Source organism: Miniopterus schreibersii (genome assembly GCF_964146895.1).
Source record: "Miniopterus schreibersii genome assembly, chromosome: 1".
Lineage (NCBI taxonomy): Eukaryota > Metazoa > Chordata > Mammalia > Chiroptera > Miniopteridae > Miniopterus > Miniopterus schreibersii.
The window spans coordinates 163,487,707-163,511,228 of NC_138101.1; the positions used below are offsets into that span (position 1 = coordinate 163,487,707).

The following is a 23,522-nucleotide window of genomic DNA, read 5'->3' on the forward strand; positions in this document are numbered from 1 at the left end:
GAATGCCTCCTCTCTCCCTCCCGCAGTTCCGCTCTGCTTGTTCCGAACAGATGATAACAGAGATGGAGCATATGGGCCCCAAAGTCACCGGGCATTCTGGGAAAGTGACACCGCTACCCCAGGCTTGGTGGGAGGGGCCCGTGGGCTCCTGAGCACAGCTTCTCCCTTTGTTCTTCACAAGGGCACAAGGTCGCCTCTCCCGCCTCTCCTGCGCCTCCTGAAAAGGAAATGCACATGATCTGACTTCGGGAAGAATCCTCTCTATCTAGGCAGCAATTTAGGAAGGCAGGTATAGGTTGGGCACAGATATGAGGGAGGGGACATGTGGAAGCCAAAATAGAGTCCCTTCTGGGCCTCTCCTGCCTCAGCCTCCCCACCTGCTTCCTGTGGGACACCCACCGAGCCTCATCTCCACCACCTCCCCTCCCCAGCAGGAGTCTGAACCAGGGGCCTGCTCCCTTGGGGTCCTGCAGGTATGTTGGGATCCCCCACAGAGTGCCTTGGGCAGATCATAGAAGGCCTCAGTGAGTCCCTGCCTTGGGCTGGGTGCCCCCAGCACCCTCAAGCTGATTTTTCTCCTGCCCGCACCTCTGACAGGTTCTATGTACCTCTGAGCTAGACCAGACCATGCAGGGTTCTCCAGGGTTGGTTTTCCTTGCCTGAATTGGGCTGGGTAAAGGGTCACAGTGTCAGCCCAGGGTGAGGAAGCCTGGGCTTCCTTCCTTCCTGTTGAAGACATCTCAGGTCTTACCAAGCAGCCCCTTCCCCTCCCGTGGCCTGGTGTCTGGGCATCTGGGCCATCCGAGCCCTGGGCCCACATCCCTCACAACCACATAATAAGCTCATTTGGAAGCTTCTCGGAGCTTCGAGCATGTGGCCAGTGGCTGGCCGTCCCCCATGCCTGCAGGTCAAGACTGGCGTGGATTGGGAAAGCTGCCCCTGAGAGCCCAGCTCAGGGCAGGAAGAGGCCCAGGAAGGGCGCAGAAAGCAGGAAGGGAGCAGGGCAGCTGGAGCTGGAAGTCTGGAAGAGGGGGAAGGAGCTGGGGGAGTGAAAGGCACAGGGAGGCCCACTTCTCTCTGCTTACCCACGCTGGCTTCTTGGGCATTAGGCTACCACTTTGGTAGGTGGGGAGGGAGGGCGGAGCTGCCAGGTGTGCATTCCTTAGCAGAGAAGCCACTGCTGAGGAAGAGGGGAGAGAAGGCTTTTCTGATTTCCTTTTACCTTTGACCTGTGGCCAGGGTAACCCTGTGGCTGGCCTTGTTTTTTTTCTGGCTTTCTGGCCTTCCCTGGGAACTCCTAGGAGGCCCTGAGATTGTGGGTGTGAACCTTGATTCTTTAGGGCAGCAGGGAGGGTGCTGGCTAAATATAACCCAGCCTGCCTGTGGGCAAAGTAGGTTAGAGCCAAGGCAGGCCTTGGAGACAGTGTTCGCCCTGCCAAAATCCAGCCCCCAGCTTCCCACCAGGAGCCACACATCTGCACACACCAGCACATCCCTCTCCCTCTGACACCCCTGCCTTCCCTCCACTCATGGACTGTGACCTATTCATAGAGGTTTAGGCAGAGAACTGGAAGGATTAACATAGCCTCTGACGAGTGGTTCCGGGGCCTCCGGGCAGCAGCCGGGCTGACGCTGGCAGCTCGGGAGCCAGGCGTGGCCACAGCTGCTGGAGTGATGCTGGGCCGAGGAAGGGCCAGCAGTGTGGAGTCCAGACAGGCCTCACCTGTGGGGAGCTTCAGGCTGGTTGGAATTTCAGGAGCGGGTAACCAAGCTCCAGGCGGAGTCCGAGGTGTGCTGGGACGGGCATGTCGCTGCTCTGCCTTGCGCCTCACTCACCCAGCTGTGAAGTGGGGTTGCTCGCTGCCCTCGGAGCCTCTCAGGGCTGTAGGGGAGAAGAAAGAAGGTCCAGGCTGAGAACGGGCCTGGGCAAGCATAATGAAGTACGGAGTCTGGGATTCTGTCACAGCCTGCTCCTCTTTTCCGCAGGGCCACCCGTTCATCATGCAGTTCAACGATGGAAACGCCACCGTGGTGTCCATGTGGGTGTGCAGGGCACTGGAGGAGAGGCGGAGCCAGCAGGGGCCCCCCTGAGGCCTCAGAGGGGTGCTGAAAGCCCAGGACTGGTCTCCCAGGGGAAACCCCACCTGTCACGCCCCTTCCCAGTTGCTGTCTGCAGCAGAAGAGCTTTGCTGGGCCCGAGCTTCCCTGCTCTCACCTTCAACTCTGCCAGCAGTGCCCTTGCCTGGGGAGCCGTCACTGGCCAGCCCTGGCCGGGGTGAAGCCCTGCCCCCTCCGGTCTGGAGGCACTGACTGAGGGAAGGGTAGAGGGGTGGAGGCGTTGAGAATAGAGGCTCCTGTGCCCCCACCCCTCTTCCTTTTTCCTAACATTTTTATTTGGAAAGGGTCAAGCGCCATCAGCATCACTGATGGGAATAAAAGTGTTACTGCTTTGTGACTGCCTTCCCCATGAGGAGTGTACTGTTCAGGGTGTCTGTTACCCATGCAAGGCTGGGGCGGGGCGGGGGCTCCCACTGCCGCAGGGGGCCTGGAGCTGCCCTTCCCCGGGCACCTACAAGCGCCCAATGCTTCCCGACATTCTGGGATGAGGCCCACAGCCCAGACCACCGACAGACCCAAGCCCAAGGCATGGAGGTCCTTGAACCAAGTCCCTGGCAAGGCGTAGCTGAGCAGCAGTAAAGACGGGGTTTCAGACCCCTGACACGTGCTCCTTGCCTGACTCGGGTTTGTCCCACGTGTGAAGGCTGGGCTGTCCCAACAGCAACAGAGGCTCCATCCAACACAGTGACTTGACCGTGGGGTGTGGGGCTGGGGGAGCAGGAGCTCAGGAGTTGGGAAGAGGCCCCGGGGCTTCTGAAAGGCCCTTCCCCCACCTTCCCCACCACCGGCCCCATTCCAGCAAGCTGCCTCCCACTGCCCTTGGCCCCCCACCCTGTGAACCTCACTCACCTCAGGCCACTCACAGCCATCCTCAGGTGATCTTCTCAACCACCTGCCAGGTAAGTGTCGTTACCCCATTTTATAGACGAGGAACTGAGGCTCAGAGAGGCTCGGGTTTTTCCTTGGAGGTCTGAGTGGCATCCAGCCCACCCAGAAACTACTGATGCCACACACACCGGCACCTCCAGCACCTTCTCATCTCCTTCCTCGGGCCCAGGCTACCTCCTGGGATTGGCCCCGGCTCCTCTCTCTCTCACAGCCACTTCTAGCCCACCTGGAAGTCTGCGTCTTCACCTTCAAATGTATTCATTTCACCACTTCCTGGCCTCATCCAAGGTCCCACACCCGGACCACCAAGGCAACAGCCTCCTAGCCGGCCCTTTCCACCCTGCCGCGCCCCCCACCCCGCAGCCTGCGCTCCACACCGCTGCTAGAGGGAGCCAGTTAAAATGACAGCTAGCCTGTCATCCCCAAATCCCAAGCCAGGGGTGGTGGGGAAAAGGAGCAGGTCCATGCCAGTGCTGTGCTGAGAGTTTGCTATCAACTCCTTTAATCTTCACAACCAGCTGGTGAGGTAGGTGGTGGTATTCTGCCCATTACAGATGCAGAAACTGAATCACAGAGAAGCCAAGAGACTTGCCCAAGGTCACTCAGCCAGTAGCAAAGCACAGTTTGGAACTCAGAACCCCACCTTTAACCACAGCTGCAGAAGTCAGCTCCTCAGACACTTATGTGCGTGAGCACACACACGTGCCCCATCCTTCACCTCACACAGAGTGTGCATGCAAACTCTGCTGTGCAAAGATATACCTTTGGGAATGGGGCCTGGGGAGCTGCTTCCTCTGGACATCCAGGCCAAGCCCTAACGGTGTTGTGAAGCACTGCTCTGGAGGCACCTCGAAGCCCTGGGCGGGACACCAGCTTCCAGGTTGACCTCAGACAGAGCATATCTCCACCTGGACCTTGGTTTCCTCATCAGTAAATGCAGGGCTTCGTCTCCCTGAGTGCCAGAGCCCCTCCCAGCCCTGATGTTCTGCAGCAGGAGTGCTCACCCCTTGGGGCCATGGACCCCCATAAGCATCCCACAGGAGTGACAGCCTCGCCCCAGAACAACATGCACCCAATACACACACACACAGTTTTATTCACAGCTAGGGATCATGGAGCCCAGGTCAAGAGCCCCTGCTTTGGGGCAGCCCCTCAAAGTCTACATTTCCCTCTGAAATCTTTGGAAGATGGGGAACTGTGTGACCCCTGAGGGATTGTGTACAGATCCCTCTGGCTGGAAGGCAGAGCCTTCTTTGGCCTGTTTAGGCTCAGTGATCCCTCCAGTCACCCTCGGCAGCCCCAAGGCAAAGCTGACCTTGCCTTCAGGGACCATGAGTAGGCTGAGACCTGGAACAGAGAGAGGCAGGAATGAACTCTTCCCTCTGCCCTGCATGCCACCACCCCTTCCCATCTTCACTCTCTCCATGCTGCCAATTCCCACTCCTCCCTTCAGGCCCCCAGGTCACATTGGGAAGCAGGTGCCACCCTGGTTTGGAGGCATGGAGTCCCCTCAGCACTCAGCCCACTATCCCTTCCTGGTTCTGTCCCTTGGTTCTCCCATCTGGGAAATAAGGGTTCCAGAATCCCAGGGCTTTGGAGATGCTCTAGAAAGGCAATGGGTACAGGAGGGCAGGTGGGTTAAACAGTCCTTGTGGCCCAGAGCAGTGACCCAGAGCCCCCAACCTGGGGCCCAACCCAGCTGGGGGGTGGTCAGGCCTGAAAGGTGAGCTGAGAGCTATAACCTGGTCACTATAACGTGGCCAAGTGAGGGAAGCTACAGGTGTCCTGCCTGGAGGCCAAGGGCCTGAGCCTTGTGCTCAAGCTGAACAGACCCACATCTTTGGGGGAGGCATGTGCTTCCAGACTTCTGCACACTCAGGGCTGAAGGCCAAGTATGAGCTCAGCATGAGGCCCCAGGGGGTCCCAGGCATGCCCCTCTATCACACAGGCTGGGAATGAACAGCTGCCTCCACGTGGGGTGGGGGAGCCCGGAGAGACTGCCATGCTGCCCCAAGACGCCTTCCGACCCCACTGACTGCTGCCCAGGTTCCCCACTGGAGCTTCATCCTTTAGGTCTGGGCCCTGCCAGGACGGGAGCCTCTGTTCTCAGTCATCGCAGAGGGAGGCTGGCGAGGCAGAGCAAGGACCGAGGTCCTGGGTGGGCGAGGGAGGCAGCGCCAGGCAACCCTTCAGAGGGGCAAGAAGGGAGGCAGCGCTCGCAGCTCACAGCAGCCGGGCAGCCAGCAGCGTGACTGTTCACACTGGGGCCAGGTGGGCTCCCAAGACTGCCCCTGACCAGGTCCCAACTGCCACGTCAAAGGGTCAGGTGTTTTCACTTCAGGCAGCCAGAAGCAGCTCCGTCCAGCGGCAGGAGGGAGGCTGGGGCCAGCGGCTCCCAAGGGCTCGCGGAGAGGCCAGCAGTGGGGTGCCCTGGGGAAGAGTTAGCGGGGGCCCCGGGCAGGTGAAGCAGTAACTGGCTCAGGATGGAGCCCAGAGCCTGGTCCTTCGTGGGCACTGGCCTCTAGCAGGGGTGAGGGGAGCAGTAGGGAAGTGGGGGGAAGGTGGGGGTTGAGGGGAGCAGTAGGGAAGTGTGGGAGGTCAGCCGGCCCTTGGAGGCAGGGCTGAGCTTCAGTGGCACCTCCTGGCTTTGTTTTGACTCCTTTCAGGTAGAGAGAAATTTTGTGGCTGATCCGCCAGAGACGCTCATGAACTAAGGTGCAGGCAGGTGGGGCGGGGCTGGCAGTAGGTGTGAACCCTCAGTGGGAGTCAGGGGGAGTCTCCAGAGACAGCCTGGACTGGCCCAGGCCACTGAGATGGATTATAATGTGGTGCGAGGTTGGGCGGTGGGGGGGTGGGGGGGTGGGGGGGGTGGGGGGGTGGAGCAGCAGAGCCCAGGCCTCCTAATGACAAATTTTCTGCTGAACAACTACAAATATTCACTGTGACTTTGGACAGGGTCTGAAAAAGACTTGGCTTCCTCCCTTGGCGGTATCATTTGTCTTGTTTTGAAGCCGGGAGATTGCAGGCACGAACTTATAGACTAAAGTTTGTCTTAATTGCTGTGGTGTCACCACCTCTCTGGCAGATAACAGCACAATGAGCGAGTCGATGGGGCTGAGCCCTCCAGGTCCTTCTTCTAAAGTGAGACAAATCTCCCTCCTTTGAGCCCAACAGTCCATCGGCAGCTCTGTCATTTATTTATCTCCCTAACAGTTTGCATTAACTTGCAAGGGATAAAAAGTCTCTCCCGCCCGCAGACTTAGTTAAAAACATCCAGTTGAGAGGAGTCAGGCTGTCCTGTCCCAGCAGGCAGACTGGACGCCAACAACGTTCAGGTGGCTGTGCTGAAGTGATCTGAGGCTGGAGGGAAGGGGGCCCTCACGCATGCTGAGCACCTACTCTGTCATCTGCTTCGTGCAGGGCTGTGACGGGGGAGAATTTTCGGAACCCTGAGAGTGAATGCCTCCTTAAATTTTGCACCCTAGGCACCTCACTCTAGTCCCTGGCCCGGCTAGGTGCTGTACCCTTAGCACCTCACTTAATCATTGAGACGTTCCTAATAAGGCCCATATGACTACTTTACAGATGCAGGTTTGGAGACAAAGCAGAACTGGGATTTGAACGAACCCAGGTCTTGCTGGCTCCTGAGCCTGTTCTCTTTCCAGCCCTCCCCACCTACCTGACAGGACCCATCCCTACCTCCTAAGAGAACAAGGCTTCAGGGCTCTGCCTGAGTAGCCTTGCCTGAATCTGCGTGGAAGGTGGGAACCCCAAGACCTCCTAGATGTCACTGGGGAACACAGAGCCTTCTACTCTGGGAGAACCAGATTGGCCACTAGACACCAGGGCACCCTTCAGTCACTATGGCCACAAGTCAGCCGGGACCAGGACTGCAGCTCACAGCTCTTACACTCAAATGCTGTTCACTCATTCATTCAACAACCATGTTGAGCACCTACTATGTGCTAGGCTCTGTTCTAGACCATAGGAATATTACAGCAAACAAAACATCCCAGTGGGAGAGACAGAAAACACTCCCAAATGAATAACTAATCAGGAAATATTAACCAGTGAACAATCCGATAATGAAAATAAACAGCCTGAGACAGAGGGGATGGAGTACAGGCCAACAGGCAGGCTCAGAGGAGGCTCTGTGCAGTCAGTGTCCAGGAGCAGCCTCTGCAGCCTCTGAAAGGCAGGCACTGAAGAGAGAAGTCAAGGTAGTCTGCTCTGTGGGGCAAAAGCTTCTAGGTGCCATTGAATCTTCTTCATGTGTTCCCTTGAGTTGTTTGGAAATTTCAAGGTGCCCACAGAGCCTCCTCTGTGCTGAGGACTTTGAAAGAGACTGTGGCTAAGCTGGGGCTGAAGGGGGGAGGGGAGAGGGCTTGGGTGGGCAGGTGGGTGGGTGGGTGAGCTAGGATAGGGGCAGGGACCCAAACTAGAGACTTGGGGGGAGGAGGAGTCCTGGGGCCAGCAGAGCTACTCACCCACCCTCTTTCCCAGGTCTTGGGGGCTTCTATGTCTGGCTAGGGCAAAAAAGTCTGGTCCTGGTTTCCTCCTCAGTCCCTCCAAGCCTAACTTGTTCCCCAACTGCAGAGAGAGCCCCAGGATGGGCAGAGCCTGTCCCCACGACCCTTAAACCAGTCCCAAGGCCTCCTGGCTCTGCCTTTCCCCCCAGGCTTAAGAGACCTACACAACCAGGCTGCCCCCTCAGGGCTCCAGAAGAAAGATGTTCATCTGCAGGGCTCTTGGGCCTCGGGGTTGGTCAATCCTTTACTTCTACAAAGTGCCAATCAGTGGATCCATCCTACAGACGCAGGTATTTCCAAGTCGAGGTCCCCGGTTACTCAGGTGCTCAGTAGGAGAACTGATCTGGCGGAGACTTTTCTCCCTCTTGATGTCCTAGGAGCAGGGAGCGCCCGCTGGGAGGAGCGTGCGCCTGGGCAGCTGGAACCCGAGCGCGCCTCGGTTCAGCCCCGGGCCCCTCGGGGCCTCTGCTCCCCTGGGCGCCCCGAGCGAGGCGCCGGGAGCCCCGAGCGCCCCGGAGCCCGCCCGCCTCGCTCTGGGGCGGCCCGCAGGCCTCGCCCGGCTGCCTTCACTCGCGGGCCCCACAGCCGCGTGGGCCCTGGCCTGTCGGGCCCTCGGATTAATATCCAGATATTAAGTAAACAATAAATTAGCAAAACTACAAGAAAATTTTACAGCCCTTTGCATTTGGCAATCATTGAGTGTTAATTAGAAATTCATTACAATTAAAACCCTGCCTAAACAGGGCCTGCGCGCCTTAATTACATCTGATTTTTAATTCAGAATACGTGTTTACACAGTAAGCGCTACGTACCCCATGATTATCCCCAATCCTCTTTATACTGTACTAATTATGTAAATTAAACCTAATTAACTGACGAAAACTGCCGTTAATTCAACTGGTAAAAGATATGTGCTCGCGGAGGAGGCGCGGTCGCCCAGCCCCAGCCGGAGCCGGAACGCGCGCGGGCGCGGGGCCGCGTGGAAGTGACCCCGGGACGCGGAGGCGGCGCGGCCCCGGCGGGGCTGCGGGCACGTGACCCGGAGCCGGGCCCTCGGACCCGGGCGCCGCCGGGGCGGGTGGAGGAGAGACTCTGAGCCGCGGGGTCAGGGAGCCCGGGCCCGACTCCCGCAGGCTGCGCAGGCCCCCGCGCGCCCTCGGAGGAAGGGCCCCGCCCCGCCTTTCGGAGCCCGAGCGCAGGTCCCCGCGCGCCCCGCGCCGGCTGCCGAGCCTGGGCCGGTGGCCTGGCCGGGCCTGCTGGCCCCGCACGGCGCGTGGGGAGGGTGGTGGCGAAGGCTCCCCTTGCCCCCTCCCCTTCGCTAAGAGAGGCCCCCGGCAGCGGCAGCCTGGGGGCGAGGTATTTAGGGTCTGGGAGATCAGCCTGCGTCCTTTATCGGCCGAGGAACCTGCGTGGGCTCCCACGGCCTGGCCCTCAGTTTCCCGCCTGTACAATGGGAATAAATGATACCTACTTATTGCCGGGGTCGTGAGAACCGGCTGCAAACTGTAAAATGCGGTTCGCGCCGACACTGGTCCAGAGCACCCCGAGGCCACACCCCAAGGCCCGCTCTCCCGAGGCCACTACCCCGGTGCCTCCCGAGCCTCTCCCCACTTGCCTTCAGCTCAGACCTGGGTCCGAGAGTTGGGTGGGCGGGTGCGCGGGCGGCGCAGGGAGCTGTCCGCAGCTTGGTGCTGATCCGAGTCGCAAACGCGACCCTGCCCGCCCCTAGTGCAGGAACCCTGAGAGGGAACATTTGTCCGAAAAGTCCCTGGGCCCCTGGGCCAGGCTGCTGGGGACGCCCCAGAGGCTGGCCCCGGAGGGGTTGTTGGCCCTCACGGTGCAGCCCGGGCAGGACAGGCAGGACCCTGCCCATCCCTTCCCACTCCCACCCCCCGCCCCGGGCGTCCTGGCTCCGCGATCGTTGTCAACCACCACCCCGGATTCTGAGATGCCTTTTAAAAAATCATTAGGAGGCTAAGAATAATTACCGAACGGGATTGTAATTATGGGATGGGGGGGCGACGGAGGGAGCCGGGATGAGCAGGTGGAGTCTGGGGGCGCCTCTGAGAGGGAAAATAGGTTCCTGTTTTTCTCAGCGGGGAGGGGGAGAGAGAACGCAGAGTTAGGGACAGGGCAGAGCCTGGGAGAGACGGAGGGTCCAGAGCCTGAGAGAGAAAGGACGGGGCCGGCTCCGGAGGAAAGAGAAGGGCAGGGAGACCCAAGAGGGAGAAAGAGGGAAACCGAGGGAGGCGAAAGAGCAAGAACTCCTCAGAGAAGTCAGAGCCCTCAAACTTGGGGGTAGTTTTCAGAGATCCCTTAGCCAAGGGGGGAAGATGGTGGGGAACGAGTCCTCAGGCCTGGCCTGGCCTGGCCGCCCCCTCTCTCCGAGGGCGAGGCCTGGGTGGTCCCCTCGCACCCCCAGGGCCCCTGCGAGCCAGGGGAGAAGAGAAAAACCACGCGGAGAAGTGGAGAAGGGAGTCGAACCCCAGAGGGGCTGGAATGCAGGAAGGGAGAGGGCCTGGAACCAGGAGGGAGAAAGAAAGTGAGGGGGCGGGGTGAGGGCGACCGGCGCTGCTGGCCTCGGAAGATTGATTGCGCTGCCCGGGTTCCAAGGACGCGCTAAGCTCGCCGCTGCTGCCAAAGTCCGCAACCGCAGTGGCCGCTGCGCCCCTGCCCGGGCGGCCCGCCGCGCCCCAGGCCATCCCTGCCATTATTAACTTCTGTTTGATTAGGGTAATTGTTCAAACTTGGGCTGGACAGTATGATTAATTACAGTTTAATTAACGTGTCCATTAAGGACACTTAATACTACTTGGGAGAGGGGAGGGCGAGGAGGTGCCCGGGTGGGGGCCAAGAGGGAGGGAGTGCGACTGGTGATTCGAACGAAGTGGAGACGGAGATTGAGAGGAGCACGCGGGGACCCGACGGGATTGTGGGGGAAGAATGGTGAAGACAGAAACCCACGGGCAGAGGGAGGAGGGAGGAGAGGAACGAAGCTGTGGGAAGAGAGACTATGACGAGGGGTGTCTGCAGCGTCAGAGGGCCAGACCCCCACCGCAGGCAAACTCAGCTAGCAGGAGAGCTCGAGAGGAGCCCAGCGGTCAACTAGAGAGCAGTCTCCCAGCGAGGCGCTGGCTTTTCCGGGGTGCCCCCCCCCCACACACACACACACAAGCGTCCCCGAGTCCACTGTTGAGTGAAGGAGGCAGGAGGCCGCCCTGCCCAGGCTGGAGCTGTCCTGACACCTCGGATCCCAGTCAGAAGCAGGGGGGGAGTTGAATCTGCCCCTTCCTAGCGGCTACCCCCAGCCCCCACCCCGGCCGCTGGTACCCCTACTGGCTTCCCAGGGCCACTCTCAGGCTCCACCGCCCTGGCCCGAAAGTGCGGTAACCCTCCCTGCGACCCTTCTGCCTGAGCTGCCCGTAGCCCCGACACCGGCCTTGGCCTGGACCTCTCCTGGCGCCTGGGAGGGGAGCACCTCCCCACTTCGTTCTCGGGGGCAAACTTTGCGGCCCCGAGCCCTTTCTCCCTCCTGGCCCCTTTGGCGAGCGCAGGCCGCAGGTGCCGAGCGCAGGGCGCAGGTGTGCGACCGCTTACCTGGGGCGCGCGGGCCAGCGGCTGCGGGGAGGCGGCGGGCGCAGCGCGTGGCCCGCGGGCTAGCGGGCCCCGGGAGGCGCAAGGGACCGTTCGGGCGGTGGGTGTGGCGCCCCGGCTCGCAGCTGTCAGGCGTTCCCGCCCTGCGCTGGCCTTGCCACTCCGGCTGTCACCGCGCGGTGCCCGTCGCCGCGCCATGCGCTCCAAGCTCCAGCCTCCACTCTGGGCCCTGCCGGGGCCTCAGGGGCAGCGACGCGGGGCACCTAACTCCGCGCCCAGGGCCCTAGCGCCCCGCACCTGCTGAGACCCGGCGCCGCGCGGGAGGGGCTGGCGGGGCCGCGGGTGTGAGCGCGGGGAGCCCGGGAGCGCGGCTGTGCGCGCGCGCGGGGAGGGGCCGCGCCGTCACCCGGAGAGCCCGGCGGATCCGGGACTCCGCCGCGCACCTCCGCTCGCCGCTCGCCCGGCTCCAGCCGCCGCCGCAGGGTGAGTATCCGCGTCCGGTCGCCCGTCGCCCTCGCACCCTGCCCCTGCGGCTTCTTTCGTTTAGTTCGGATTTGGTTCTTGCGGCTGTTTTTATGATTACACCTAAAGACTCCATAGCCTCACTCCCACAGCTGCCCGCCTCCCACCTCGTCGCCCACTCCAAGCTCACCCCTCAAGCCTCAGGAGCCGGCGAGGGCTCCCCGAGCTGCCCTGGCCGCGGCTCCTCGTCGCTGCGTACAGTCCTTTACCCTGGCTTTCTGCTCTGGACCTCGAAATTCGGTCCCTCTACCAGGGCCCCCTTCTCCTGGCCCCGGGGCCCCCTCCTTCCATTCGGAAAAACCTCGCGGGGACCGCAAACCCTCAGCTTGGGGAGGAAGACGCGCTCGACTCCGAGCAACCCCTTCACTGCATGCGGGCAGGGCACACTTGCCGATTTCGGGGAACCAGGAAGACGTCGTCATTTCCCAGCCCTCCACCCCCACCCCACACCCGGCCACCTCCCCAGCCCGTCTGAGAGCCCTTCAGGGGGGTGCGAGGCTTGTCTTGCTGGCCCCTCCGCTGGAGACTTAGGACCGTGTTTTTGCCTCCTAAATGTTACCAGGGACTTCAACGCGAAATGGGGGGGTCACTTGTTTCAATTTGATCCACAGAGATCAAGATGAAACAGGCAGATAGCAGATAAATAGCTTGATACTTGAAGAAGGTATGTAGACAGATGGGAGAAAGAGGAGGGAGCTGGGAGGGACAGACAGCTTAGGGACGATAAGATCGACAGACGAGGGACACCTCGACAGAGAAGGAGGGAGACAGACAGAAGATCCCAGTCTTCCGGATGGAGGCTTTTGAACTCGGATCCGCTGTCCGGCTGGAGCTGCCCCTTTACCTAAAAATGGGTTTTCCTTTCCTACCGAGTTAGAAGCGGGGCCTTCAGGGTTGGGCTGCCAGGGCTGCAGGAGCGCCTGCAGCAGCCGGCCAGGTGGGAGCCTCCGTGTCTGAGGACAGGTGGCTGGCCCGGCCACCTGGAGAGCTCCAAGCATCACTCCCCTGATCCTCCCGCTGCTAAGGTCCAGGCCACAGCTGCCTCCCTCCCTGGGCCAGCGAGCAAAGCGTGGGATGGGCGGCAACTTTTGACCTGGACCCTTGTAGTGGCTTTGGAGACCAGCCAGGATTCCCTTCAGCCCAAATGAGCCAGGATAGCCCAGAACGAAGGATACCCAAAAAGGAGATGCCCCCACCCAGAAAAAAATGAGAAGCCCAGAGAGACTGCACTTGGCCTGAGCGAAAACGGCGTATCTGAAGGAGGAAAACTTAGGGAGAGGGCAGTTAAAAGCAAAGGAAAAGTGGCTCCTGAGAAACTTCCTTGAGAACCTCTCCGTCTCACATGCTGACCCGGATGGAAACCAGCTTTGGCCTGGAACGCAGCTAAAAATGCAAAAAAATGTGATTAGGAACTGGGTGACCCTGGTCTCACTGATGGCTGAAAAGAAAACGATTCCTATTTCCAGCCGGACTCTTTCTGGCGGGGCTCCGGACCTGACAGGAGAAGCTCGGGTTTGTGGAAACCAGCGCTGTTATCGGCTTGGCACCGAGCTGGGTGACCTGGGGGCCGCCCTGGGGCCGGGCGCACGGGGCGTGCTTTGGAGAGAGTGGGGTTCAGCACTGCGAACAGCGGTCGCCTCTGCCTACTCTCAGCCCCCACCGCCCAACGTCCAGACCCTCCCTTTCTCCCCCCCCACCGCCCCCTGCTGTCTGGAGCTGGGCAGTGACCGCCCCTCCCCCAACCCCTCCACGCGATGCCCCCGCCCGCCCGCGTGCGTGCACTACAGAGCAGAGGGGAGGCCGGTCCCCGAAGTCCGGGCTTCAGGACCTAGGCGGGTAGGGCAGGCTGAGGGTGGCCGAAGGCGCACGGATCCCGGCTCCCGAGAAGCCTGGGTTCGGCAATGTCTTTGCTGTGTGGCCTTGGGCAAGTCACTCTCCGTCTCTGGGCTCCATTTCCACCCCATTCCGAAAACAGGATTTCGTTCCCAGCTGCCGGGGCATTCCTGAGGTCTCAATTACCCCTTTTGCTCACCCAAACCCCGGGGGCTTTTGTTCCGGCGCCAGCATGCGTCTGAATAACAAAAGGCGCCCGTCTAGGGGGCGAGTGAGCTAGGACTCCCCACTGCCAAGATTCCCCCGCGCGCCCGACTCGGCGCGCCCCGCTGGGCGGGCCCGAGCCGCGGCCGCACTGAAAATGGCTCATCTGCTCTCCGCTTTCTCTGTTTCGCAGGAGCGGCGGCATGGAGGCTCTCACCACTCAGCTGGGGCCGGGGCGCGAGGGCAACTCCTCGCCTAACTCAAAGCAGGAGCTGCAGCCCTACTCGGGCTCCAGCGCTCTCAAACCCAACCAGGTGGGCGAGACGTCGCTGTACGGGGTGCCTATCGTGTCCCTGGTCATCGACGGCCAGGAGCGCCTGTGCCTGGCGCAGATCTCCAACACCCTCCTCAAGAACTACAGCTACAATGAGATTCACAACCGCCGAGTGGCCCTGGGCATCACGTGCGTTCAGTGCACGCCCGTGCAGCTGGAGATCCTGCGCCGGGCCGGGGCCATGCCCATCTCGTCGCGCCGCTGCGGCATGATCACGAAGCGCGAGGCCGAGCGCCTGTGCAAGTCGTTCCTGGGCGAGCACAAGCCGCCCAAGCTGCCCGAGAACTTCGCCTTCGATGTGGTGCACGAGTGCGCGTGGGGCTCGCGGGGCAGCTTCATCCCCGCGCGATACAACAGCTCTCGTGCCAAGTGCATCAAGTGCGGCTACTGCAGCATGTACTTCTCGCCCAACAAGTTCATTTTCCATTCGCACCGCACTCCCGACGCCAAGTACACCCAGCCCGACGCCGCCAACTTCAACTCGTGGCGCCGGCACCTTAAACTCAGCGACAAGTCGGCCACAGACGAACTGAGCCACGCTTGGGAGGACGTCAAGGCCATGTTCAACGGCGGCACCCGCAAGCGGACCTTCTCGCTGCAAGGAGGCGGTGGCGGTGGCGCTAATGGAGGGTCCGGTGGGCAGGGGAAAGGTGGCCCTGGCGGCGGCGGCGGGGGAGGCCCCGGGTGCGGCGCGGAGATGGCCCCGGGCCCGCCGCCCCACAAAAGCCTGCGCTGTGGCGAAGATGAGGCCGCCGGGCCTCCTGGGCCGCCTCCCCCCCACCCTCAGCGAGGACTCGGCCTGGCAGGGGGCGCCGGCGGCCCCGCGGGCCCCGGAGGGCCTGGTGGAGGCGCCGGCGTACGCAGCTACCCGGTGATCCCAGTGCCCAGCAAGGGCTTTGGCCTCTTGCAGAAGCTGCCCCCGCCGCTCTTCCCTCACCCCTACGGCTTCCCCACGGCCTTCGGTCTCTGCCCCAAAAAGGACGACCCGGTGCTAGGGGCGGGCGAACCTAAGGGCGGCCCAGGCGCCGGGGGTGGCGGGGGAGCGGGCACCGGTGGAGGCGCGGGCGGCCCAGGAACGGGCCACCTGCCCCCGGGGGCCGGGGCTGGCCCGGGTGGTGGGGCCATGTTCTGGGGTCACCAGCCCGCTGGGGCAGCCAAGGACGCCGCGGCCGTGGCCGCCGCGGCCGCCGCGGCCACTGTGTACCCGACGTTCCCCATGTTCTGGCCCGCGGCGGGCAGCCTCCCGGTGCCGCCCTACCCGGCCGCGCAGAGCCAGGCTAAGGCCGTGGCGGCCGCTGTGGCGGCGGCGGCGGCGGCAGCGGCGGCGGCGGCGGGCGGCGGCGGCCCCGAGCCTCTGGACGGCGCCGAGCCGGCCAAGGACGGCGGCCTGGGCGCCGAGGAGCGCTGCCCGAGCGCGCTGTCGCGCGGGCCGCTGGACGAGGAAGGCGCGGACGAGGCGCTGCCGCCGCCGCTGGCGCCCCTGCCGCCGCCCCCGCCGCCGCCGCCCGCGCGCAAAGGCTCCTACGTGTCGGCCTTCAGGCCCGTGGTCAAGGACGCCGAGAGCATCGCCAAGCTCTACGGCAGCGCCCGCGACGCCTACGGCGCGGGGCCCGCTCGGGGGCCTGGGCCCGGCCCGGGGTCCGGCGGGGGCTACGTGAGCCCGGACTTCCTGAGCGAGGGCAGCTCCAGCTACCACTCCGCCTCGCCCGACGTGGACACTGCCGACGAGCCCGAGGTGGACGTGGAGTCCAACCGCTTCCCCGACGACGAGGTCACCCCGGACGAGACCGAGCCCGGCGCCCCCGTCGCGCCCAGCGCAGGAGGCGGCCCCGACGGGGAGCAGCCCGCCGGGCCCCCGTCCACCACCTCCTCGGGCGCCGACCGCCCCACAGACTCTCCGGACGGCAGTAGCCCCTGCCCCCCGCGCCGCCCGGGGCTACCCCCAGCCAGCCGGGCCGTATTTGGGGACGTGGCGGCCGACGACGTGGTGCGGAGACCAGAGAGGAGCCCGCCGAGCGGTGCCTATGAGCTGCGGGAGACTTGCGGGCCGCTGGGGGGCCCCGCGCCGGCCAAGGTGAGCCCCGCGCCCACCCCGCTGGTGGCGCCTCCTGCCTGCCCCTCGGCCCCGCGGGGACGTGGGGCCGGCCCTGGGCGGGTAGGGGGCCGGGATTTTGTTCTGAGCGGGCGTTTGAGCAGCAGGCCTCGGCTGTTCCGAGCAGGCCCGGCTCCGGGAGCCCCGTGGAGCTGGGCTCGCTGGGACCCCCAGCCGAGGGTTTCGGAAGATGGGGGCGGGGGGCCGGCCTGAGAAACGCGTGTGCTGTGTTTTCTTTAATGGGAGTGAGGAGGAGACAGGCAGGGACCGTCAGTGACACAGAAACAGGAAAGGACAAGTAAAAGGGGTGTGGAGGAAGAAGGAGGGGGGCGGGGGGACCCAAAGCCGGAGAAAGGCGCTGGTGAGGCCGGGCCGGTTCAGAGCCCCGGGGAAGAGCAGCGGTGAAGAGAGGGCGGCCTCTCCCCAGAGCCGGGCCACTGCAGAACCGGGTGCCCGGGATCCCCAGCTCGTAGATCCCCAAGTCTCTTCGGATTCCCGCCTTGAAAACCACAGGGTTCGAGGTGGGGAGCTGTCCAGACGGTGTGCGGGGCGGGAGAGGGGCTCTCAGGTTGGTGGGGCCGCTTCGGGTGCGTGTGGGGTGCAGCTAAGCCGGAGCTGTTGGCCACTGGAAAATGGGCGCGCACACTTGTACATTTCCACTCGGTCCATTAAAACACGAGTCGTTAGCCAGATTCAAAAGGCGTCATTTATGCCCGGGGCCGGCGCGGGCGGAGGGAAGGTGGCGAGGAGGAAGCGGTGGAAGAGCGTGGGGGCGGCTTTGACCGGCCCTCGGCTGGGAGCCGCTTTGTGTCGGGTCCTTTTCTCGCGGGCGCCAATAATTAGCCTGAATCTACAGCAGCGACGCGGCCCTCAAGGGCGCAGGGCTGCGCCGTGCGCGTCGCCGCCGCCCGGGGCGCTCCAGTCCCTCGCCCGGCCGACCCCCGCCACCCCTCGGCAGCCCCTCGCGGCCGCGACGCCCGGCCCGGCGGCTCCGGGCCACGGCCGGGCGTCCCCCTAACCGCCTGTCCTTTCTCGGCCGACCAGGTGTACGCGCCCGAGCGGGACGAGCACGTGAAGAGCGCGGCGGCGGCGCTGGGGCCCGCGGCCTCCTACCTCTGCACCCCCGAGGCCCACGGTAACGCCCCAACCCCCTGAGGAGGTCGCTGGCCGGTGTGATGGGGGGACGGCAGGCAGAGGGCCGGGGCCAGGGGAGGTCTGCGAGGAAGGACGAGAGGAGAAAGAGGCAGAGAAAGCGACAGAAAGGGAGAGGGAAAGAGAGACAATGAAAGAAAAAAGAAGCTAGGCGAGAACTTCCAACAACTTTCATCGTTTGGTTCCCTAACAGCAGACCTCCCTCTCCAGCACATAAACACACGCTCACGTACACCTGCTACACTGGGTTAAAACCTTTTAAAGATCACGCCTGGCACCCCTTTCAAGTGCTTTCATTTATAAAGCAAGTGTTTGGGGGCTTCAAAGTACCCCCGTGGTCAGGCGAGGGCCAGCGAACGGTGGGGGCGCTTAGCTGCGCACTTGGGTACACCTGCAGCGCAGTGGTGGCTGCGGCCAGCGCGGTGGGGGGTGGGGGGAGCCCTGCGCGTGCCGAGGGACCCAGGGCTCCCAGATGAGAGGCTGAGGCCGAGGGAATCCGGGCGGGCCAAGCCCGGGAGCGTGTTTCCCCCGCCACCACCACGCCGCGGGCACGGCCAGGGCCGCGGTTTCGGCGGGAGCGGCGCAGGCAGACCGGCGGCCACGCGCGCTCGCGGTGCCCCAATATCTGCGTGCGATGTAGGTCGCTCGTCCCTGGTGGGCTCGGCTGCTCCTATTGCTCTTTTCCGAGGGGCTGGGGAGGGGGCGTGGAGCCCGAGAAAAGCAGACCGCGCGCGGGGGAGGGAAGGCCCGGCCCAAAGCCTGAGGGTGCGAGCCCAGGCGCGCAGCAGGGAACAGCCGCGGCCGCGAAGCTTTTAATTAGGGCTCGTGCTCCCGGACTGCCGCAGCTCCGGCCGTATCAGGGTCACGGGTTCTTTGCCTCTCCTTGAAACTCGGTTTATTGCCTTTAAGAGCCAGATAAGGAAGACAATCACTCGCCCGCCGACGATTTGGAAACGAGGAAATCCTATCCAGACCAAAGGAGTATCTCCCAGCCAAGTCCTGCAAATACAGACCGAGGTGAGCCCTGGGATCCGCTCGCACCGCCCCCCGTCGGGAGGTGGGGCCCCCGTCGCCGAGATTCCCACCGGCTGTGGCTTGCGAAGGCTTTCCAGCAAGGGTGGCGGCTGTGGGTCCCCTTCTGCGGCTGGCAGATAAATATTTAAACAGCGCGGGCAAGGTGTAGGCCAAGTTTTCTGAGTTGCTTACCTCCCTGGTGGGTTTGGAGCTATTCAGGGTAAGAGAAGGGGACATTTTAGAAGAAAATGAGGGACACCATCACCCACCTAAGACAGGTCAAAGGGCACTTCCTGCTCTAAGACAGCCTATCTTCCCTGGGTCTCCTGCAATGGGTCACTCTCTAAAATGATGGCTCCGAAGGTGGGGAGAACCAGATGCCTGCAAATGTCTCCTCTAATGGCAGAGGGTCTGGAGTAGGTCCCTGACTTAGCCCAGTTCCCAGGAAGCTCACCCATCCCCTCCCCTCCCTTCCCCTCCCAAGGCTTCTCCCAGTACAGAACCTCTCCTACCTGCCCTTGTGTCACAGGTGAAGATGGGCTCACCCTGGATGTCACAGCAACTCAGCTAGTGGAGAAAGATATCGAGAACCTGGCCAGAGGTGAGGTGAAATCTGTGAAATGGGGCTACACTGTGCTTGGGGGAGATGGGCCCTTCTTGTAAAGGGGTGTTTGTTACTCCTGTCAGAGTGTGTGTGAGAAGACAGGGCCCTTGGGGAATCAGTTTGCACTAAGTGGAGAGGATAGGGCCCCTGGACACATCGTCCTGGCACAGAGGTGTGTATGTGAGTAGGGGGTGGCTAGAGGGAACCAAACCCCCAGAGGTTCATTGGAACTTTAAGTTCCTAAGGCCGGGTCTGTCTAAATAGCCCAGTGAGAAGGAGAAATGAGTAAATATCCTAGGACCTTGATGCATGTGGACAATCAGACAGGACAATCTGGGTCTCCGAAACTCACTGGAAAACATGACTTTCTGAATAGCAAGATTCCTAGGAGGCATTTACTTTAGGACTGTCCCAGAGGTGAACTTTTCTCTCGGCATTAATGCATAACCACTCACCCCAACCCAAATGAGGTGGGCATGCAGCTTGTTTGCAGAATAAGGTCCTGGGGTTGTTGCTCAGCCTGCAAGGGGGAGAGTGTGACTTCAGGCATAGAAGAAGGGAGCCTCTAACCCCACTTTGCTCCTCTAGCTCCCATTTTTTTCTGCTTTTGAGCACCTGCTACGAAAGGATAGAGAACCTCCCCATGGGGAAGACCCAGATACCAGTAGCCCCGTGCCACTTCTCGAGCTGGTTTCTGAGGGCACTAGCAGGGCTTTCCGTACCTACCTGCTCCCCTCTCCCCAAACCAACCCGGGGATGGGCTAGGAAATTGGTGTGGGAGAGAGGAAGGCATCGGTGGTCTGTCTCTCTGCCTAGTTGCAGATTTCCCAGGATATGCAATTATCTTCAAAATCATTGGTGCTTTATCTGAGTGTTCTTAGCATGGATTTGGGGTCAGGGACTCCTGAAATTGTAAACAAAGTGTTGTATGTCTTTTTCCAGGGCTGGGGACCAAGACTTTGACCAGATTCTCCCTTCTCTGTATTATTAAAGGGAGGGGTTAGGTCTGACTCTTGAAGGGGTAAATTGAGTCCTCCTGGGCTAGTCTCTAAGGGTAGGGAATTGGGAGTTGAAGCAGAAGCCACTCCGCTTAGCGCCTTGAGCCAGGACTGAGTAGTGGAAAATGCCTTCTACCATCCAGATTTGATTCTCCAGAGCAATTTATCTCCTAGCCCCTTTTCCTAACCCAAATCCTTTGGAAGCAAATGGGTAAACTGAGTGCTGAGGGCCTCTTTCTACTGGCCCCACCGCCCCCAACTCCCGTCTTGGGACTGTGGCCCAGGTCAGGACCTGCTGCCTCTGGGCCTCCTGAGCCCTGCACAGCCCTCTCCTTTACCTCCCACTCTTGCCCCCTCACAGACGAATTGCAAAAACTGCTCCTGGAGCAAATGGAGCTCCGCAAGAAGCTGGAGCGAGAATTTCAAAGTCTCAAAGGTACCCCCATCCCTACCCACCTCACCCCGCCCCACCTCGTGGCCAGAACCTTCTTCCCGCGCGCCCAGCCTGATTCCCGGACCCCGGCGCGAGCAGCGGCCCTGCGCCCCCGCGGAAGCCGCCGAGCCCTCCTCTCCTGGGGTTTCCCACTAGGCCGAAGACTGAGGGGGTGGGGTGCGGCTGGGGGAAACGGGGGCCCTGGGAGGGGGCTGTGCTTAACAGCTCTCACTTAATCAATTTGCACAGATAATTTTCAGGATCAAATGAAGAGGGAATTGGCTTATCGGGAAGAAATGGTGCAACAGCTGCAAATTGTCAGAGGTAAGACGGGAGTCAGGTGAGCGCGTGCACGGGCCGTAACTGCCTCTCGTCTGGCAGGAGCCGCAATGTTGGCTCAGTCATTTGGATTTAAATTGAAGGTAATTTAACAATTATTTTTTTTTATTTAATATCCTTTGTATACTCTGATTAGCCTCAGAATGGCAAGCGAGCCCAGCAAACGGCTTGCAGGCATCATTACATGGAGTGATTGAACTTCTTATCGCGGCAATTTCCATGGTTTCTAAATTAAAAATCGAGGCGTAAAATTACCTGGGAAGTAATGCCTAAGTTTGCTTTAATTTTGGTTAGATCCGTCTGCCTTTAAGCACCATCCCAGGCCATTTCCTCCCTCCGCCAGGCTGCAGTTTGGAGCGTTGAGGCCCCCTCCCTCTTTCTCCGACTTGTTTTTACCGAGGGCTGAGTGCTGGGAAGAGGGTGAGGCCGGGGCGTGACCCCGCAGGCCGGCGGACAGGTGGGCTCATTCCCTCCCCGGCCCCTCCCCATGTCTTCCAGACACTCTGTGTAACGAACTGGACCAAGAGCGAAAGGCGCGCTATGCCATCCAGCAGAAGTTAAAAGGTGCGGGAGCCGAGGAACAAAGATAGGAGGGGTGCCAGTCGCTGGCCGTGCGGGAGAATGAACGAATGAATGAATGAACGAACGAATGAATGGACGAATGAATGAATGAACGAATGAATGACGGGCCTAGGGAGAGGGGAGGCCAGGTCCACACGGATCAGAAGCAGAGAGGAGGAAACTAGGATTTGCTTTTGCTGAGGAAATGATTTCAGAACGGATGGGATAGGCAGAAAGAGCCCCTTGGGCTCTGGGCTCTGGGCAATCTGCCCTCAGGTCCAAATCTTGCCTTGGGCAGATGGACCTCCCTCTTTCTGTGCCTCAGTTTCCTCTTCTGTGAAATGGGGCTACTGAACCAGAGCAGTGGTTTTGAGTCGCCAGGATCTCTCTTCTGTTCCCCTGTCTCCTTCCAATCCTCTCCCTCAGAACCCCTGAGCCAGAAGAGGGTGGGTGGGACCCGGGAGGGCAGAGGAGGGGCCCCGGCCAGGGAAGCCAGGCAGGCGAGGCACCCAACGTGGCCCGCCTGACTGTCTCTCCAGAAGCCCACGACGCCCTGCACCACTTCTCCTGCAAGATGCTGACTCCCCGCCACTGCACAGGCAACTGCTCCTTCAAGCCCCCGCTGTTGCCCTAGGGCCGCCCGCTGCGCCCACGCGCCCTCAAGCCATGCTGCTCTCCTGTAAATACCCGCGGCCGCGGCGGCCGAGAGCGAGGAACAAGCCATTCGGACCCGACCAGTGTAAATACAGCCCCGCCCGGCGCCCGCGCCCAGGACCCGTCTCCGTCCCCAAGTGTAAATACCACTTCGCCCCGCGGTTGAACCCCAGGGCATTGGACCTCGTGGGGTCAACTGGACAGAGAGGGATAATATAGGGAAGAGGGGGGCCTCTCTTCGCCCCAGGACAGCCTCGGACCCCCGTTGTGATGACAGTGTAGCAACTTCGCTGGCCCCGCGCTCCCCGCCCCGTCCACTTCTGAAACTTGTTCCTAACGACAAAGTGGCTATGTGCAATGGATGTCAGTGTTCTGTGAGTCTCTTGGTTCAGTACTGCGTTTCCTTTACTTCTGCGGTCGGTTACTTTGCTTTCTTCTCCCGGACCGACTTCCTTCCCGTTCTGCAGGCCCTTTCGGGTTTTGCCTTGTTTTTTGTAACCTCCTGATGTAACAGCACTTTAAAAAAGGGCGACAACTGACTCACGAGATGGAGACCACCTTGAGCCTGTTTGGGGAGACCACCCTGTATCCGTGACTTTTGTTTTGTTTTTAATAAAATAAAATAAAAATCTGTCACTTTCTGAGGCTGTGGAAGTGAGAGCGGGGGGCCGGGGAGGGGGCCGGAGGCAAGCGAAGGGCAGCGCAACAGGTGGGGGTGGGGACGGCGGCGCGGGCTCTGGGCACCGGGGCTGAGAAGCGCGTCGGCTCCGGCGGCGGCAGCGAGCTCCAGACCTACCCCCCCCCCCCCCCCGAGTCCTCAAGACACACCTCGCTCGCCCCACGGGCCACACCCTCCCCGCGTGTCGGACCCTCCTCTGGGCCCGGGCCTGCCGAAGCGGGCAGTCACGGCCTAGCTCCTGGGGCCCTTGGCCTCTGACTCCTCTCGAGCGCTCGCAGGGGACGGAAGAGTTAATTCGTGCCATTTTCAGCCTGTCCCACCGAGGAGGTCACCACCTGGGCGCTCAGAGACGGGGTGCTGCCCGGAATCCCAGGCTCTACCAGAATTGCCAGGCGCTGGGACTCGGGGTGCCGGGTCCTGGAGCGCTGGGGCGGGGTGGGGAGTGAGGGACGCAGGCTGGGCCTGGGAGAGGCAGGCCTGGAAAGGCAGGGGAGCCTCGACGCTGGGGCGCAGGCGCCCTCTCGCCTGCCCCGCTGCTCCCCAAAGGGAAGGAGCCCTGGCAGGGTTTCATATTCCCTCCGTGTGGGTTCACAGGTGCCTGGGTCGCTGTGCTCGCCAGGCCGGACAGGGTGGCGGTGGCGGGGCGCACGGGCCACGGTTACTGAGGCCTCACCTGGGGCCTCCAGTCGGTCTCAGTTTCCACAGCGAACCTGCTGGTGGGCCTCTAGGTAAAGGGTGGGAACTGCAGCGCACTTTTGCAGTGGGGTAAGAGGAAAGTGTAAATGCAGCGGGGAAGTGCACAGTGTAGAGCACCGTGCAGCCCTGGCGTCCATTTTCACCTCCTCGGCTAAGTGGCAGGGGTGCCCTGTCGTCCCGAGGCCTCAGTGTCGGCCTCTGTAGAATAATATTCAGGCCCCTGTACCCGTGGAAACGCTCTGGGATGGAAGCAGCGCGCAGGGCAGCAGCAGCCCCCC

The 23,522-nt window shown here is 61.7% G+C and overlaps 2 protein-coding genes across 4 annotated transcripts in view; both read left to right on the forward strand.

Annotated features, from left to right (window-relative positions):
* The window catches only part of MAP2K5 (mitogen-activated protein kinase kinase 5), a 238,893-nt gene extending 236,438 nt beyond the window's left edge, over positions 1-2,455 (forward strand). For both annotated transcript variants that reach the window (XM_081134329.1, XM_081134330.1), the window contains one exon: positions 1,987-2,455. In XM_081134329.1, coding sequence (XP_080990455.1) covers positions 1,987-2,091 — 105 coding nt within the window. In that variant the 3' untranslated portion in view covers positions 2,092-2,455. The remainder of the gene's footprint in view (positions 1-1,986) is intronic.
* Positions 2,456-13,552: 11,097 nt separating this feature from the next.
* Positions 13,553-21,849, forward strand: SKOR1 (SKI family transcriptional corepressor 1; the record flags this gene model as incomplete). Of its 2 annotated transcripts, XM_081137206.1 has the most annotated exons (9): positions 13,553-13,659; positions 13,882-16,096; positions 17,159-17,249; positions 18,176-18,283; positions 18,810-18,881; positions 20,244-20,318; positions 20,565-20,639; positions 21,153-21,218; positions 21,755-21,849. In XM_081137206.1, 9 exons carry the CDS (start codon positions 13,553-13,555, stop codon positions 21,847-21,849), a joined length of 2,904 nt encoding a protein of 967 aa, XP_080993332.1. The 2 variants fall into 2 exon arrangements, with proteins under 2 accessions (XP_080993332.1, XP_080993333.1); XM_081137207.1 differs by lacking the exon at positions 13,553-13,659 and having other exon boundaries at positions 13,889-16,096; positions 21,758-21,849.
* Between the last annotated feature and the right edge of the window lie 1,673 nt (positions 21,850-23,522).